Here is an 18820-nt window from a genome sequence, read left to right on the forward strand (position 1 = left end):
TATATTTAAACTACAATATTGTGTTTTCCTGTCACTCATACATCATATAAGTCCTTTATGTTATTAATTAATTTGAATGTTCTTTTCGAATACACTACAGTATCAAGATATTTCTGATTTGACTCTTGGAATCGACTCTTTTAAGTCTCAGTAAAGAGTCAAGCGCAAAGAGTCAAGAGTCGAAAATTCTAGAATCGACAATGATAGTGGGTGTGTTCATTTAAACTACAATATTGTGTTTTCTTGTCACTCGTACATCATATTAGTCTTTTATGTTACTATTTAATTTTGAATTGTTTTTTCGAGTACAGTATCAGGCTATTTCTGATTTGACTCCTGAAATCGACTCTTAGGTCTCAGTAAAGAGTCAAGTGCAAAGAGTCGATTCCAAAAATTTTTAAATCGACAATGCATAGTGGGCGTGTTCATGTAAACTAAAATGTTGTGTTTTCTTGTCACTCATACATCATATTAATCTTTCATGTTATTAATTAGTTTTAATTTTTTTAAATACAGTACAGTATCAAGACATCTCTTATATGACTCTTGGAATTGACTCTTTAAAGTCTCAGTAGCCAAGAGTCGATTCCGAAATTTCTAGATTGAAAAATGCATAGTGGGTGTGTTGATTTAAACTACAATATTGTGTTTTCTTGTCATTCATATATCATATTATTCTTTTATTTTATTAATTACTTTTAACTTGTTTTTTCGAGTACAGTATCAGGATATTTTTGATCTGACTCTTGGAATCGACTCTTTAAAGTCTCAGTAGCAAAGAGTCGATTCCGAAACTTCTAGAATCGACAATGCATAGTGGATGTGTTCATTTAAATTGCGGCATACAGAACAAGGACCGGCAGATCACGTGAGAAAACGAGTCGCCTTCTGTTGTGCCTGTGGAAGTGCTCACAATTTAACTATTTTAGACTTTATTTGTTTTAAGAACGCAAAAAATAACACATATTAAGTCAATTGTATATATTCATATGAAAATATGAATTTTGTTTCGAAATAATTGATTAAATCGGAGGTTTCTTGTCACACGGCAGATGGGGAGGTTGCTTCGGAAAAAAGCGCCAAGTTCTAGGGTTCTAGGGTTTTATAACCCTACCCGTTTTCTGAGAACCCCGCCTTCTTTGCTCTGATTGGCTCTGATGAGGAAAGAAACACAGCAATTGGTGGGTGAACCAACAGCTTGTTGAGTATCAGCCAATCCCACGGAAAGGGGTGTGGTTTGTCGGAAAACGGGCGCTATGTAGTTAGCCTCAGCCAAAGTTGTCAAGGAGGTTGTACCGTTGAAGAAAACGGCGCGGGAATAAGAAATACAGCAGAATTCGTATTTTTGCTTGAAGATGTAATCGAAGAGGTGGAACAATATCCTGTAACATCTGCAGTCGCGGTTTGTGTTCATTTGACTTAAATACCCTCTCAGTTTAACTGAAATTAAGTTGTCGACTTGTGCTAACTAGTTACACCGGGCTGTGTTCCAATAAACGTCATGTTCCCTATAACGAGGGCGCTTTGTAGAGTGCACGGCTATGTAGAGTTTGCACCCTATGTAGTGCACTTAAGCTCCAATGTGGTACTAATTGAGATGCGTTCTGTGTATAGTAGAAGTCGGTTAGCCCGCGTTTGGGAAACATCATATTGGGGTGGATTAACAGTTTAGTTTTGTAATATTTTGATTCATAGCAAGAAATAACACTTTATTTTAAATATAAGATGAGAAGGCATGATGATTATCTGCTCGTAAAGCGTGTTAACAGATTACTGAGGTCATGCATGTTGTTATAAACACACTAATGAACCACTGGAAGTGATAACACACTAGTCTTGTATAATATGTCTGTCTTTCCCTTCAGGTTTGTTTTATTCGAGTCTGATTGGATCCCTGCAGCACGATGCCTGGATTACACAGTGAATTCTCAACAGTTGTGGAGAGTCCAGTAAGGAAGAACCGTCTTTCTCTCAGGTTCTTGCAAAAGAAGGAGACCAAGCGAGCCCTGGACTTTACTGAACCCCAGCCAGAGGAGCCTGAGCCTAATATTGCAGAACCAGCAGATATCACAAGGTGGGAGAGCATGGGATAAGCAGCTTGCTTAACCGATACCTGAGGACCATTTTACACTTATGATCCTGTATCAGAATAAGGAACACGTGACTGGTGCACATACAGTTCATTTGTATCGCCAAGGCTTCTTTACAAGCTGAATAATAATAACATAAACAAACTAGAACGACAGGTATGTAAGGAGTGTAAATGTATGTGTGGAGAAAGTACTTGTAGGTGTGTGTGTGTGTGTGGTCACTCCCTGTCCCTCACCTGGTGGCAGGTGTGTGTGTGTGTACCTTCTCCCCCAGAAGGTAGAGCAGCTTGTCAGGGTTTGAGAGGGAATCACAATTGGGGTGATAGGAGACAATAAAACTCGAAATTTATAGCTTTGGGAATGACCCATGGCCCGGTACCGGTCCGCGGCCCGGTGGTTGGGGACCATGCAGATTCTAATAGCTTGAGTAAAGATTACTTGGCAAAATCCCAAGCAGTGGCAACACTGATCCGGACCACCAGTCTGTGTTATGGTTTGTTAATGAACATGAGGCTGTTGTTTAAAAGGGTGCTTCAACTCACGTCAACATTTTCCCCTTTAGCCGTGATCAGGTTGTGCCGACGCCCTGTCCTTCATCTCTCCCTTGTGAGAGAAGAGAAAGCCTGGTTCCTTTTGTGGGACTCAACAATCTTGGAAACACTTGCTATCTAAACAGCATTCTTCAGGTTTGTACCATTTGAATGTTATTTTTTAATAACTTTGTGTACTTGTAATTATATTAATCTATATATTTGTATTGGTGTTTTGATGTTTACAGGTTTTGTATTATTGCCCTGGTTTTAAAGATGCTATAAAGTCATTGTACCACCTGTCTAAGCTGAAGGACAAACCAAAGGATGATGTCAAAAGTGAAGAGGTAAATATGTCTGTAAATAACTTGTAAATGCACCATAATAATCTTAGCAAAACAGAATGATTGACCACAGAAGCACTGATCACGCTGATGTTGATACAAAATAATACATAAAAACACGTGTAGTGACCTGTATGCTCAATTTTATTTGTTTGTTTTTTGGAAAACTAGTTTAGAAACAATAATTATACCAAATATTATAAACCCTAATAACACATTTTATATTGTAGGGTTTGATTTGTACTTAAAATGCCAGTTCTTTTATAGTCTGTGCTTCTTCAAGCTCTATCTTTAAGAAGCTTGCGTTTAGTTATATTGTATGAGTAGGTCCTGGGTTCGATCCCCAGGCGGGGCGGTCTGGGTCATTTCTGTGCGGAGTTTGCATGTTCTCCTCATGTCTGCGTGGGTTTCCACTGGGAGCTCCGGTTTCCTCCCACTGTCCAATGTGTGTGTGTGTGTGTGTCTGCCCGGCGGGTGTTACTGTGTGCCTTGCGCCCCCGCGACTCAGTTCGGTTAACGTGCGTATGCTTTATTAGACATGAACATTTTTGTAACCGCACCCCTGCCGGTCTGGTCTGGTTTGGTTCAGCAGGGCGACCCCTGTAGGGACTCCGTACCTGTTCCTATGGAATTGCTGCACAGCTTTTATAGCTTAATCTCTTCAGTGGAGCAGCTGCAGTCCAGCTTCCTGTTCAACCGAGAGAATCATAACGACGCAGAGCTGGCCACGCCACCACGCAGGATACTCAATACACTCAGGTACTTGATTTGATCGTGGCAGTGATTTACAGTGATACTCAGTCTAGTAACACACACACTTAACTACTCGGAAGGTGTTTTGGTCATATCTCGGGGCACCTTTGTTTCATTTCTACGAGGTTTCTAAGTGGAGGTTGAGCCGTATATGAGTAACGGGACTGAGTTAGTAAATACATGACATATAGCAGTGTGGAGAACATGCTAAAAGCACAAATAACAACAGTGTAGGTAACAGAAATGAACGTGGAGATGAACCCTCTCAGTCAGAGTTTTACAATATTATCAAACATATGGGGAGGAAAAGAGAGAACCTACTAATGCTCGTGACCTGATTGATGAAAATATTTCCACATTTTTATTATTAGAAGGATTCATGTGTTAATCAGGGTAACAGGACTGACTGAGTGAAAACCTTGGGACGGGACTAAAACATGGATTTTAACCACGTTATTATACATTCATTATGGAAAATAAATAGTAAAACATAGATGAGATCTGGAGTCACCAAACAATGAGAGTGGGGACATGAAAAATACAAATTTTTCAGTCTTGTAGGTGTTTTTTATGAATATTTTAAATTATATATCCTAAATTTGCAATTACAGTTAATTTCCGTATACATTTATACATATAGTGTCCTGGGGACGGAAATGGCACCGATTTAGCGGAATGGCCCAAATGCTTTTAATATTTGTTTGTCATTTGATACAGTAATGTTTTTCCTCTTCTTTAACTAGGGCTGTCGCTAATATCGCCAATTTTTTTTTTTTTTTTTTGAAAATTACTTAATTGATCTGGATTTTAGAGCTATTTAAACAAGCTTTATTGTTAGGCTACGATTCGGTATATTATTGCTTTAAAATTACAAAGATGAGATGGCTTTAGGACCAATCAAATGCGTGTTTATTGTTAAATACAGAACAGAGCAGGGATGCGCGTCTCTTCTCTGTTAAAAAAGGTTTAAATTTAGCTTCTAGCCTAGGATAGATATACACTGTGAAACTAAAAAATACATTTAAATCATTCCAGCAAGCCAGCAAGAGAATATTTGCAGGCTGCAGTGCCATATTAACCGTCATTAAGTGTTTTAGTACGCCGAGGCTGTTTGAATGTCGTCTAAATTACAAGTATTTTATTGAGTGTGAACTCAGTTTGATCATTAATAAACTTGCCTGTAATTACTGTTGCCGTTGTTTCCATTTTAAAACACAAACTCCTGACACTCGGCAGCAACGGATGCGAACAGGTCTCTTAGCTCATTTTCATTATGAACTCATTTAACATTTATTACGCCCGAATGTAAGCGTAAAACAAGATGGACCCTGCAACAAAAAAACAAAAAAGAAAACATGAACATCGCGGTGTTGCGGTTGCTTGGCATGCCCTGCGGTTGGCTGATCTATACCGCGGTATTTCAGAGTTGCGGTTAGCGCGACAGCCCTACCTTTAACCCTAAATGAGCTGAAGATCAACACTAACGATGCTTTCTCCGCACCCATGCAGGCAACTGAACCCCATGTACGAGGGGTACTTGCAACACGATGCACAGGAGGTCCTGCAGTGCATCCTTGCATACATCCAGGAAGCATGCGACACCATCAAGAAAGACCTGACCAGTGACCAAGAAACACCAAATGACAAACCAGAGGCGGAGGAGCAGCTCGGCGGCAAAAGAAAGAGCGACACGGAGGTGGGCAACGCCAAGAAGAAACCAAAGTCTCAGAGCAAACCCAAGCAAAGCGAGGAGGACAGTCGACCCTTCACCCGCTCGAAGAGAAAATCCTCGAGCGACGTCTCGGGAAATTCTCACATTAACCAGAAAGAGAAAGATGGAGCGGAAGTGGGCGAGGGCAAGGAAAAGCAGGAAGGGAGCAACACCGAGGAGGAGAAATCACGACCCGCCTTAAAGGGCACAAATAAAAGCAAACTGAGAGCAAAGCTAAACTGGCTGAAGTCGTCGAGCAAGCAGCCGAGCATCCTGTTCAAGTTCCGCAGCATGGGCAGAATCCGCTCGCACGCTGGAGACAAAGCGGACGACCGAGACAAGGCCGAGCAGATGATCAGCGAATCGCAGGAGCCGCCGGATCGAGGGAAACCTGTTCCGGACAGCGAGACGTCCGCTCAAGAACAAAATCAACCTGCAGCGACGAAGGAAGGTAAGTACTAGAGATGGGACGATCGATCGGCTACGAATCGGTACTTCCCAAATGTAGCCGATCCGATCGTGTGATATATAAAGATCACGTTAAGTTAACAGCTCAGTGGATCGATCCAGACTTCGAGCTACGAAGCGCCAACCATCACATCACCATTCATCAACCATCGTACAGAAACCACAGTGAAAGCTCTTCATGACCTAAAATAACATCATTAACGTTGTGCATCATACATACGATGTAATTTTGCTGATTGTAATATTTACTTTAAAAAGATAATTCAACCCGGTCACATCTGAGTCGATTCTATCAGCACGTTATATAAACTCCTGGTTCACTTTGGTAAATCGTGAGCGGTTCTTACTTGTGACGTAGATGAGAACAGAAAACGTTACAGAGCCAATCAGAGGCAAAAGTTTATTCTTTAGCAAATTCGTTAGTTCAGGATCATCTGCTGAACTTTTAGCTCCTTAGATGGAACGAGTCTGACTCGGTTACAGATCTGTGGTAATAACAGTGTAATGAAGCTTTTTAATGTAAGAGAGTCACACAGAATGTTCTGTAGTAGTTGGTGTTTATTTAAAACCACGACATTTAATTAATAACAGTAAACACGGAGAGATAACTGAGAACAGAAACTTACGCTTCACATAAAAACGAATCGACTCGTGAATCGATGAATCACTTATAGCGATACTGTGAACAAAGCGTCTCTTCTAAAGGCACAAACACACACACACACACACACACACACACGCGCGCTGCTCCGGTTTATCTTCACTGTGAGGCTCTTTTTAAGTTTGTTTACTTTATTTACTGCTAAATCCCCCCCCAAAAAACACCCCAAAAACCCCGATCGGTACATCTCTAGTAAGTGTAAGTACGGTCCAAATGTCGATGATAACTAAGGCCCTGGCTAATTCACGGCTGCGCAGTCTCTCGTTTACTGGTCTATCTGCACTATGAGGCGTCCTAGTGTAACCGAGCGTCTTTAGAGTTCGGTCTGTAAAGAAAGAAATAAAACCGCACATAGACAAACGTCGTTTTACATTTACATTTTCGGCATTTAGCAGATGCTTTTGTCCAAAGCGACTTGCAGTCGTTACAGTTTCACAATCTAAGCAATTGCGGGTTAAGAGCCTTTGCTCGAGGGCCCAACAGTGGCGACCTGGCAGTGGTGAGGCTTGGTTGAGGCAACCTTCTGATTACTGGACCAGTACCTTAACAACTAGGCTACTGGTTCGTTCTTTTGAGGCGCAGCACAGACTACACAGAGAAGCACACTTTTATATTGATTATGGAATTCACAAAGGGACTAATGCACTCAATATGTCATCTAGAGATGCATGAGTACCGATACTGGTATCGGGTATTAGCCCGATACCGCGCTCATTAACTCGTACTCGTAAACGAGGCTCCGATACTAAACATCCGATACCTCACACGCACGTTTAACGTTATTTAGTTCCGTTTGACAAAAAAATAGAGCTAACAGCGAAGATAACCGGTTACAAAAGCAGCGACCGCTGTTATAGGACGTGTGTGTGTCTTTAATACTCTGTTCACAGTGTCGATACAAGTGATTCAGGAGTCGACTCATTTTAAGCTTCTTTTCTCAGTCGTCTCTCCGTGTTTACTGTTATAATGAATGATGCGGTTGTAAATAAACACCAACTACTACAGAATATTTTTGTGTGACTCGCTTACATTATAAAACTCAGGCTTAATTATACTGGTTATTACCACAGAGCGGGAGCCGACTCAGAGTCGTTTACGATTTAGCGAGGTGAACCACGAATGTACGTGCCGATAGAATCGGCTCAGATGGGATCGGACTGTATTATCCTTTTAAAGTAAATATTTCAATCAGCAGAATCGCATCGCATGTATGATGTGCACAGCGTTAATTACGTGCGTTTATTAATGAACGTTAACGTTAGCTTGTCGGAAGCTTTTCCACTGCACTATTTTACACTAAAAACTACACTATTCTAAATAGGTATCGGTATCGGCGAGTACAAAAATACATGTACTCGTACTCGGTTGGGAAAAAATGGTATCGATGCATCCCTAATGTAAACACACACATCAAACATTGCCAGCACACAAGTCTGTAACACTAGCAATCCTACAGCAGTTCAGTTAGCAATCAGTTAGGGGTCATTCCTGGGATTTGGTGCCTTTTGGACCTTAAAACTTTTTAAAAATGAAACTGTTTATCATATACACTGTGACGTCCAGCCTGTCGCGTATTAGGTCGTAACGGTGGACTGTCTGACATAAAATTAGCCATTAGCTAGCGAGTGAGCGAAACCATGCTACCAAAGATTATTTTTAAAATGATCAAATCGTTCTTGCTTTCTCTCATATATCCCATAACAGGGTGGACATGTATGTACGGTTGGTTGGCCATATAAGACTTTTAGGATAAAATGTGGACAAAACAACATTGAAACGAGGAGTTTAATAAGCCGCTCATCTTCCACGGTCGTTTTCCCTCTAAAAAGATCACGTGAGCTCAAAACAGCTCCTCATTTTATAAGAGACAGTCGTAAGAGGTAAAACAGGGTGGACGGCAACCTGAGGGACGTGTGGAAACACTCTTATAATCAGCAATAACATCAAACTCATAAAGAAAACATCCAGGGTTTAGAGGGACTTCATCAAAGCTTTTAAACAGGATTAAAAGACTGAGATATTCTCATGATTAAACCTCGTATATCATCACTAAATCAGAATGTACAGCACTGGGGACGTGAGAAAAGCTCTGCTATCTATTCATTTTATTTTGGGGGGGGGTAGAAAACATCGTGTTTAGTTTTTGAAAGTGTTAAAATGATTTCAGTACGATGTTTAGAAATTGTATTGTTTAAAATGTACTTAATAAATACAATGATCAGTACTGGGGACACAAAAGGCACCGAACTGTAGGAACGACCCCTAGTCGAAATGTCCAACCATGCAAACCAAATTCTTGAGTCACACGGTCGATTCAGACGTCGTGTTGTTGGGTGAGTGAAATATACACGCAGACCAGACCGTGTGTGTCTAGACAGTCGTGTCACTCACAAAGCCAAGGGATTTAACATTGTTCTGTAGTCACAGTGTGCTGAGATGTGACTGACCGGACCTCTGGCTTGTCGGTACCAGTTGTAACACAAAACTGGAAAGGAAAAACATCTGGATCGTTTTCTGTGGGGCAGCACTGTCGCCTCACAATAAGAAGGTCCTGGGTTCGATTCCCAGGTGGGGCGGTCCGGGTCCTTTCTGTATGTAGTTTGCATGTTCTCCCCGTGTCTGTGCGGGTTTCCTCCGGGAGCTCCGGTTTCCCCCAACAGAACAAAAATGTGCAAGTGAGGTGAATTGGAGAGACAAAATTGTCCACGACTGTGTTTGACTTGAACTACGTGTCCTGTCGTGAACGTATAATAAATAAATCACTGTTATCGGCCGCGCAATTCTGGGAGCTTCTTTTAAACACAAACATCCTGGGTGGAAATGTTCGGTGTAACAGTTTTGATTCGCCGTGTGTGTTCGGTAATCAGCTTAATTTCCTCCTTTTCTCACCGTGAGCAGAAGTGCAGGGCTTGGATGCGCTAAAGCGGCTGTTCCAGGGTCAGCTGGTGCTGCGGACCCGCTGTCTCGAGTGCGAGTGCTACACCGAGCGGAGAGAGGACTTCCAGGATATCAGTGTACCAGTGCAGGAGGATGAAACCAGCTGTATCGACGCGACGTCGGAGAGTGAGTGCGTCCGATGTTCTCGAGCAGTGGTAGATTATTAAGACTTTAAAACATTACACCACTGGGTTATCTGTAGCATGGGGTTGAAGATGTGGTGCGACCTGCTTCTAGGGCTGCAACTAACGATTATTTTAGTAGTCGACTAATCTGACGATTATTTTTCCGATTAGTCGACTAGTCAGCGATTATTTATGACATACTCTGCAAACTCTGTTATGTCATTTAAGTTCCAATATCAAATTAAAATAATGACCCATGAAACATGAATATGAATCTTAAGCGTGATAGTTTAATTAAATATATTTGAAACATTAATACACAATCACAATAAAAAAATTCAATTGAATAAGAAAGCTTTGGACAGAATTAGAAGCTGTTATGTTTCAGAAGTTATCACTCTGGAAGTCAGAAACATTTATAACATGTGGTTGAGAAACATGTGAACGCTGTCTGTGAAGATCTCAGCCATCTGAGGGGAGCATGAACCTCTTTCTCTTCTCATCCACACTCCACTGCTTAGTGCTATTAATAGAAAGAGCAAAAGAGAAAGCTGTATTAATGATCACAAACTGAAGGCTGTGTATCCTAGTTTATTACAGATAGTGTACTGGCTATCATGAAGTGGAGGAGGCTGATTATTTAGAACGAATGCTCTCATTAACGAGAGCAAAACATATGGAAGACGAGACGGGGTAACGTTAGGCTATAATGTTAAGTTATATAACGTTACTCTTATAAATGACTGATTAACTATTGCACTTAATGAGTTAGCTAGCAAACAAACCTGAAAAATAGCGAACTCTTAGATATTTTTCCGACAAGTACTCTAGCATTAACAAACATTAACTACGTTGGTTAAAGCACAAAGCGGTGTAAAAACTTACCTGAATAACGCTGGTCATCACCGTGTTGCTGGTGTGAAACCACGACTCTGCTCTGTAGCGTCGGCGTCCAGCTCGTTTCTTTGGGTTTAGAAAGTTCTGTTCTCTCTATCTTCGCCTCTCTGTGTTCATAAACTCCCCGCTGCGCCATGGAAGCGACGCTGCGCCCCCTGCAGTCCCTTTAGTGCGTTGCAATACTAACGACGCGTCGACAATGAAATTCCACGTCGACAAATTTTTATAATCGTTGCAGCCCTAGTGTGTTCCTGCCTGGTATCTGGTGTTTCTGAGTAGACTCTGAACCCAGGGTTCAGGACAATATAAAAATAGTTGTACGACAATAATAATTATTATAATTACTGTATAAGCAAGTCAGAATAAACAAAATATATTTACTACTATAATGCCCAAAGTACAACAGTGAAAGGCAAACACTAAACATGTCCAACACATTAAAAGAAACCCTCATCCTAAATAATACAGTCACAACTAGAGATGGGACGATCGGGGTTTTTGGCACCGATTCCGATCTCCGATCTCCTTTCAGGGACATCGGCCGATAGCCGATTCCGATAGGGGGGGGGGTGTTGCAAATTTAGCAGTAAATAAAGATTAAAAAGAGCCTCACAGTGAAGATAAACCGGAGCAGCGTGTGTGTGTGTGTGTGTGTGTGTTTGTGTGTGTGTGTGTGTTTGTGCCTTTAAGAGAAATGATCTGTTCACCGTATCGCTTAAAGTGATTCACGAGTCGATTCATTTCCCGCGAAGCGTAAGTTTCTCTTCTCGGTTATCTCTCCGTGTTTACTGTTATTAATTAAATGTCGTGGTTTTAAATAAACACCAGCTACTACACAACATTCTGTGTGACTCTCTTACATTAAAAAGCTTCATTACACTGTTATTACCACAGATCTGTAACCGAGTCAGACTCGTTCCGTCTAAGGAGCTAAAAGTTCAGCAGATGATCCTGAACTAACGAATTTGGTAAAGAATAAACTTTTGCCTCTGATTGGCTCTGTAACGTTTTCTGTTCTCATCTACATCACAAGTAAGAACCGCTCACGATTTACCAAAGTGAACCAGGAGTTTATATAACGTGCTGATAGAATCCACTCAGATGTGACCGGGTTGAATTATCTTTTTAAAGTAAATATTACAATCAGCAAAATTACATCGTATGTATGATGCACAACGTTAATGATGTTATTTTAGGTCATGAAGAGCTTTCATGATGGTTTCTGTACGATGGTTGATGAATGGTGATGTGATGGTTGGTGCTTTGTAGCTCGAAGTCTGAATCGATCCACTGAGCTGTTAACTTAACGTGATCTTTTATATATCGGACCGGACTATGTGGGTGGGGTCCCTGGTTAGCAGATAGAGAGGCACCCGTGCAGAAAGCATGCGTCAGAGGGCACGTGAGCTGCAATATACCCACCTCGGACGCAATCAGGGATCCCCGGCAGCGGAAGATTGACTAAACTAAATTGCTTTGATGTTACCGACATTCGTTGTGTGCTACAGATATTTTATGGTGATTGTAACGAACTAAACAACAGAAATATTGACCAGGACAGTTTTAAGTGTTCGCTCTGTATCTACGTCTATGTAACTGGATTTTAATAGGGTGCGTTTCCTCCCTCGCAGTCTCTCCGAACCCGAAACCCGAGCGGAAGACCTTAAAATGGGCCGTCTCTCAGTTCGCGTCCGTGGAGCGCATCGTTGGCGAGGATAAGTACTTCTGCGAGACCTGCCGCCACTACACCGAGGCCGAGAGGAGTCTCCTGTTCGACAAGACCCCCGACGTGGTCACCATTCACCTCAAGTGCTTCTCAGCCAGCGGCTCCGAGTAGGTTTCTCAGATCAAACACACACACACACACACACACACACACGTGTGTATCATCTGGTATCATCTATCTGGGTTAATTATGAAGAACAGGATTTAGGAGGAACATATTTAACAACCAGGTGTAAATCTTTTACTTCGTTGTGTAGTTTTAAAGGTTCAAGTCGTTTTTTTTATTGCATAGTAGCCTAGTAAAGAAAAATAATATTCAAACATGCATTTTAACTGGCATGAAATGAACTTGTTCACTGTAAACCACAGTGGGACCATATTGCCACCGATTTTATTAATTAAGTACGTTTTGTTTTGTGTTTCTTTTTGATGCGTAGTTTGTGTTGCCTGGGTCACGGTAAAAAATCATGAACAAAATATGGGTTGGTGGGGGGTGGGGAGGTTTAAAAACCCTGACCTGCAGCACAGTAAGATCCAATTGCATCCAAATTCAGATCCAGAACCACCCCTAGAGCAGGGCTGTGCCATGGGATACATCAGTCATATAACACAAACTGTAGCTATGTATGTGACACCAATCAATTAATCAGTTAATTAACACAGCCCGACACCTTGATTACCCTTAACTAGCATAAATTATTCAACTGGCCATAGGTGGAGGCGGTTAAGGTGGAGTAATTCATGGTTAAAGGTTGCTGACCCCTGCCCTAGAGTGGGTACCGTAGGTGCTACTGTACATTCACAGTACAGTAGAGCACAAGGGTACTCGTGAAAGTGGTTAACTGAATGTGAGGATGTGATTCTCGGTCTGACACTTGGAGTAAATAATTAGTACTTTATGTTACCTGTAAATAATAGCTGTAGCATTATTAGTTTATTAGTTTATTAGTTTGCCCTGCATCAGGGATTGAAAGCAGTTTCCTTGAGAGGGCAGATCAGCACAGGAACCTTTTTTTATTAACATCGGGCGGTCCGGGTCCTTTCTTACTCCTTTTCCACCAAAAAAAACCTGGTTCTGGTTCTTGAACCGGTTCTGTTCAGGTTTCTCTGAACCTTGGTGTTCTGTAGAGAACCGACCCACGTTTCCACCAGTTTTTGAGAACCAAGCAGCGTCATCATCGGTGGGCGTTACTTACTAAGAGTTAAGAGCAGTAATATCATGGTGGAGTGTGTGGATTATGTGCGAGCGTTTGTGCTGCTGTTACAGATGTTTGTTTTTATGTAAAAAGCATCGATCTAACTATCGGTGATGAGAAGACGTGACGTGTTTGTATCAGTTGTTGTTTTCTTTAGTTTATTAACGTGAGAGGAGTTTTGCGCTTCGCTTTCACAGCGACTCTCGGCGCAGATAGCCGATTTACTCAGCGCTCGACTCGAGAGATAAAACATCATTAAAGTTCCACATCACGAACAAACATCTGTGTGAAATAACCATCAAATCCAGTCTATAATACCACGTGTATCTGTGTTTAACTGGATTCACTTCACGTGTGTTTATGCAGTTCGGGGAGTCGAAAAAGCTTCACGCTTTATTTATCACGTTAAGCGTGTTTCGTTCTGTCCGGGTCACTTTTATCACGTCATATCTCACAGTTCATCTTTTTAAAGGCGCCTTATATAAAATATAAGCGGCAAACTGCCTCAAAATGTAATCAGGTGAAGTTTAAAAGATAAAAATGCAGCATTAAGCTCCATACGAGACCCCAGCGGACGGCAATGTTGCTAACGCGCTATGCTGTACAGCATGACGCGCCCACCGACGGACGTCACGGTTCGGGCTGAATAACCCGGTATTCCGTGGTGCCAGATCGGCCCGCTGGTTCACTGTCTGGAACCTCTTTGTTCCGGTGGAAACACGCGGAACCGGTTCATAATCGAGTTCGGGAACCGGAACGGGCTCCGTGCCGCGTCGGTGGAAAAGGGGTATCCGTGTGGAGTTTGCATGTTCTCCCCGTGTCCGCGTGGGTTTCCCTTCGGGAGCTCGGTTTTGCTCCGGGGTGAATCGGAGGTACGAAATTGTCCGTGATTGTGTTTGATATTAAACTCGTGATCTGATGAATCATGACGTTAAAATCCTGATAAATAAACAAACGAACTTAATGAATAAAATTGGTGGCAATCTGGTCCCACTGTGGTTTACAAGATGTAACATGAGGCCTCCACAAGGGGGGCGTTCGTGTACAAGGTTATTCCGTTTAATTTATTTCTTATTTAAAAAGAAAATAAACCCTGATCTACAATGTTTACAAATATGCCACCTGTGCTTGTGCAGGATGGACCCTTACGCTGGACTGTCCAAGGTGAACACCCCTCTCCACACCCCCCTCAAACTCTCCCTGAAGGAGTGGAGCACGAAGCCTTCGTCCCCCCAGCAGGAGGATCATTACCAGCTCTTCGCCGTGGTCATGCACAGCGGCGTGACCATCAGCAGCGGCCATTACACCGCCTACATCCGCATGACGGACCTGCGCCGCACCGAGATCGAGCCGCACCCCGAGGGCGACGGCAGGAAAGAGGAGCCCGGAGAGACCAGACCGCCGACCGAACCTCCCCCGCCGGACTACGACGACGGAGAGGTCTCGTTCAGCCTGGGCTCCAAAGCCAAGGACGTGACCGGTGGCACCGGGACGTCCGGCAAGGCCGGGGGAAAGAGGGCGTCCGAAGGGGTCGGACTGCTGGGAGGTCAGAGGAGCGTCTCGAGCTTCGAGATCGGCACGAGCAAGCGGGGCGCTCCAGAGAGATCCGCGCGTTCCCCCGTCCCTGCGAGGAAAGGTGCGTCCGGCAAAGAGAGGGAGGAAGGTCGCGGGGGCAGGGAGGAAGGTCGCGGGGGCAGGGAGGAAGGTCGCGGGGGCAGGGAGGAAGGTCGCGGGGGCAGGGAGGAAGGTCGGGTGAGCTTGGACTCGGCTCTGCAGAACCTGATGGAATACGAGGGGAGGTGGATGCTGTTCGACGATTCAGAAGTCAGGCTTTTCCAGGAGGAGGAGTTCCTGCGGGCGTGTTCTCCAGACACGTGTTCCACGTCCACGCCCTACCTTCTGTTCTACAAGAAGGTCACAGGAGAAATGAACTAAAGGTTTTACATTACACCGATCAGCCAAAACATTAAAACCACCTCCTTGTTTCTACACTCGCTGTCCATATAGTTCTACAATTACTGTCAGGACCACCACAGAGCAGGTATTATTTAGGTGGTGGATCATTCTCAGCACTGCAGTGACACTGACATGGTGGTGGTGTGTTAGAGTGTGTTGTGCTGGAGTTTTTAAACACCGTGTCCACTCACCGTCCACTCTATAGACACTCCTACCTAGTCGGTCCACCTTGTAGATGTAAAGTCAGAGACGAGCGCTCATCTATTGCTGCTGTTTGAGTCGGTCATCTTCTAGACCTTTATCAGTGGTCACAGGACGCTGCCGGCTGGATATATCCGGTCGGTGGACGATTCTCAGTCCAGCAGTGACGGTGAGGTGTTTAAAAACTCCAGCAGCGCCGCTGCGTCTGATCCACTCACACACCACCACCATGTCAGTGTCACTGACCATTGAAGAACAGCGTGAAAGGGGGGTAACAAAGCATGCAGAGAAACACATGGACTACAGTCAGTAATTGTAGAACTACAAAGTGCTCCTATATGGTAAGTGGAGCTGATAACATGGACAGTGAGTGTAGAAACAAGGAGGTGGTCTTAATGTCATGGCTGATGGGAATGAAACCCAAACAAACAGACGTCTCGCCGCACTCGGGGTGTTAACGGTTGATTTGTGTTTGTTGTATTTTTACTTTTAACGTCCCTTACAAACGCACCTTGGCACTCGTGGTAGTGTACTTATGGGTTGACCTGATAAATCGGCCAGTTTCAGTTCCATCGAGCACTGGTTTTGTATTTTAAATAGTTGATTTTATTTTTTTAAATCCAGCTTCAGGTAATTTGTATAAGCTAAATGATTTTTAGATTGTAAATATTCAGCAGCGACGTTCAGTGTTGATGGTCAGTGTTTTGTGTTTAATCCAGAACAGAAGTGAACGCACGTAGCTTCGAGTTCTTGCTTGCACACGGCCGGTTCGGGGCTTTAAGAGGCTTATCTGCTAATCGCCCACCTAAAAATTCGAACCTGATATTAGCCAGGTGTCTAGACAGACGTGATTGGCTGTGTCTGAGGGGTGGGTGGCCGAAGCACAGCAGTGGTTCGACACCCTGTCCAGGGTTTTCCTGCTTTGTTTAATAGGACCCACCACGTTTCATGTTTACCAATAATACGCCACACACCGGTGATTTTTCTCCTTTCGAAGTGCACCACTTAGACAGCATGTACTATGGGAGGGTGTCATTTGGAACACAGCCAGTTTTATTGACCGTCTTTGTTAAACTCTGTATTTAAAATACTAATAAAATCCTTCAGGTGTGAACACGCCCTTCTAACAAGTCTGGTTTATCAGGGTTGCATTTCATTTCTGTACATGTGTTCCAAATGTCATTATACTTGGTGTGTAGTGCACTAGGTAGGCTTTAGACTTCCTACACGGCACCCTAGATAGGGCACATGTGCAGTGTAGGCTGCAGAATTCCTACACTGCACCCTAGATAGGGCACATGTGCAGTGTAGGCTGCAGAATTCCTACACGGCACCCTAGATAGGGCACATGTGCAGTGTAGGCTGCAGAATTCCTACACTGCACCCTAGATAGGGCACATGTGCAGTGTAGGCTGCAGAATTCCTACACTGCACCCTAGATAGGGCACATGTGCAGTGTAGGCTGCAGAATTCCTACACTTCACCCTAGATAGGGCACATGTGCAGTGTACGCTGCAGAATTCCTACACTTCACCCTAGATAGGGCACATGTGCAGTGTACGCTGCAGAATTCCTACACTGCACCCTAGATAGGGCACATGTGCAGTGTAGGCTGCAGAATTCCTACACGGCACCCTAGATAGGGCACATGTGCAGTGTAGGCTGCAGAATTACTACACTTCACCCTAAATAGGGCACATGTGCAGTGTAGGCTGCAGAATTCCTACACTTCACCCTAGATAGGGCACATGTGCAGTGTACGCTGCAGAATTCCTACACTGCACCCTAGATAGGGCACATGTGCAGTGTAGGCTGCAGAATTCCTACACGGCACCCTAGATAGGGCACATGTGCAGTGTAGGCTGCAGAATTACTACACTTCACCCTAGATAGGGCACATGTGCAGTGTAGGCTGCAGAATTCCTACACTTCACCCTAGATAGGGCACATGTGCAGTGTACGCTGCAGAATTCCTACACTGCACCCTAGATAGGGCACATGTGCAGTGTAGGCTGCAGAATTACTACACTTCACCCTAAATAGGGCACATGTGCAGTGTAGGCTGCAGAATTACTACACTTCACCCTAAATAGGGCACATGTGCAGTGTAGGCTGCAGAATTCCTACACTTCACCCTAGATAGGGCACATGTGCAGTGTACGCTGCAGAATTCCTACACTGCACCCTAGATAGGGCACATGTGCAGTGTAGGCTGCAGAATTCCTACACTTCACCCTAGATAGGGCACATGTGCAGTGTACGCTGCAGAATTCCTACACTGCACCCTAGATAGGGCACATGTGCAGTGTAGGCTGCAGAATTACTACACTTCACCCTAAATAGGGCACATGTGCAGTGTAGGCTGCAGAATTCCTACACTTCACCCTAGATAGGGCACATGTGCAGTGTACGCTGCAGAATTCCTACACTGCACCCTAGATAGGGCACATGTGCAGTGTAGGCTGCAGAATTACTACACTTCACCCTAGATAGGGCACATGTGCAGTGTAGGCTGCAGAATTCCTACACTGCACCCTAGATAGGGCACATGTGCAGTGTAGGCTGCAGAATTCCTACACGGCACCCTAGATAGGGCACATGTGCAGTGTAGGCTGCAGAATTCCTACACTTCACCCTAGATAGGGCACATGTGCAGTGTACGCTGCAGAATTCCTACACTGCACCCTAGATAGGGCACATGTGCAGTGTAGGCTGCAGAATTCCTACACGGCACCCTAGATAGGGCACATGTGCAGTGTAGGCTGCAGAATTACTACACTTCACCCTAGATAGGGCACATGTGCAGTAAAGAGGAAGCCGTTTGAGATTGGACAGTTAAAAAGATCGTATCCATGTGGAGTTATGGAAGTTATGGACTGGAACAGCGGTGTTCAGTACTGCAGATGTAGAAATGAAGCCCTGGTCCTCACTCTAAAGCTACGCAATAAGCAATAAATACAAACATAGACTATTTTGCTATGGAGAAGTAATCTATAACTACAGTAAAGGCTATTGAATGGGATATTTATGTCAAGTCCTTTTTTATGTTTGTGCCTTTTTGTAAATTCTATTAAACATCAGCAAATAAAACATCAACGTGTGTGTGTGTGTGTTCTGTTTAATGCATTTACATTTTCAGCATTGAGCCGACGCCTTTATCCAAAGCGACTTACAGTACACAGGCTAAGCAATTAGACAACCTGGCAGTGGTGGGGTTTGAACCAGC

The 18820-nt window shown here is 43.6% G+C and overlaps 1 protein-coding gene across 1 annotated transcript; it reads left to right on the forward strand.

Annotated features, from left to right (window-relative positions):
• Positions 1–1279: 1279 nt before the first annotated feature.
• Positions 1280–18690, forward strand: usp1 (ubiquitin specific peptidase 1). Its single transcript, XM_062998014.1, has 9 exons — positions 1280–1402; positions 1866–2074; positions 2653–2776; positions 2869–2967; positions 3554–3723; positions 5227–5879; positions 9456–9620; positions 12148–12349; positions 14574–18690. Exons 2-9 carry the CDS (start codon positions 1905–1907, stop codon positions 15370–15372), a joined length of 2382 nt encoding a protein of 793 aa, XP_062854084.1. The 5' UTR covers positions 1280–1402; positions 1866–1904; the 3' UTR covers positions 15373–18690.
• The last annotated feature ends 130 nt before the right edge of the window (positions 18691–18820 follow it).

Source organism: Trichomycterus rosablanca, chromosome 6 (assembly GCF_030014385.1).
Source record: "Trichomycterus rosablanca isolate fTriRos1 chromosome 6, fTriRos1.hap1, whole genome shotgun sequence".
Classification (NCBI taxonomy): Eukaryota; Metazoa; Chordata; class Actinopteri; order Siluriformes; family Trichomycteridae; genus Trichomycterus; species Trichomycterus rosablanca.

Coding starts and splice junctions, on each gene's coding strand:
- usp1 (XM_062998014.1), top strand. CDS start 1,905: ATGCCTGGATTACACAGTGAATTCTCAACAGTTGTGGAGAGTCCAGTA. Junction 2,968..3,553: donor ATGATGTCAAAAGTGAAGAG/GTAAATATGTCT, acceptor GGTTTGGTTCAG/CAGGGCGACCCCTGTAGGGA. Junction 5,880..9,455: donor ACCTGCAGCGACGAAGGAAG/GTAAGTACTAGA, acceptor CACCGTGAGCAG/AAGTGCAGGGCTTGGATGCG.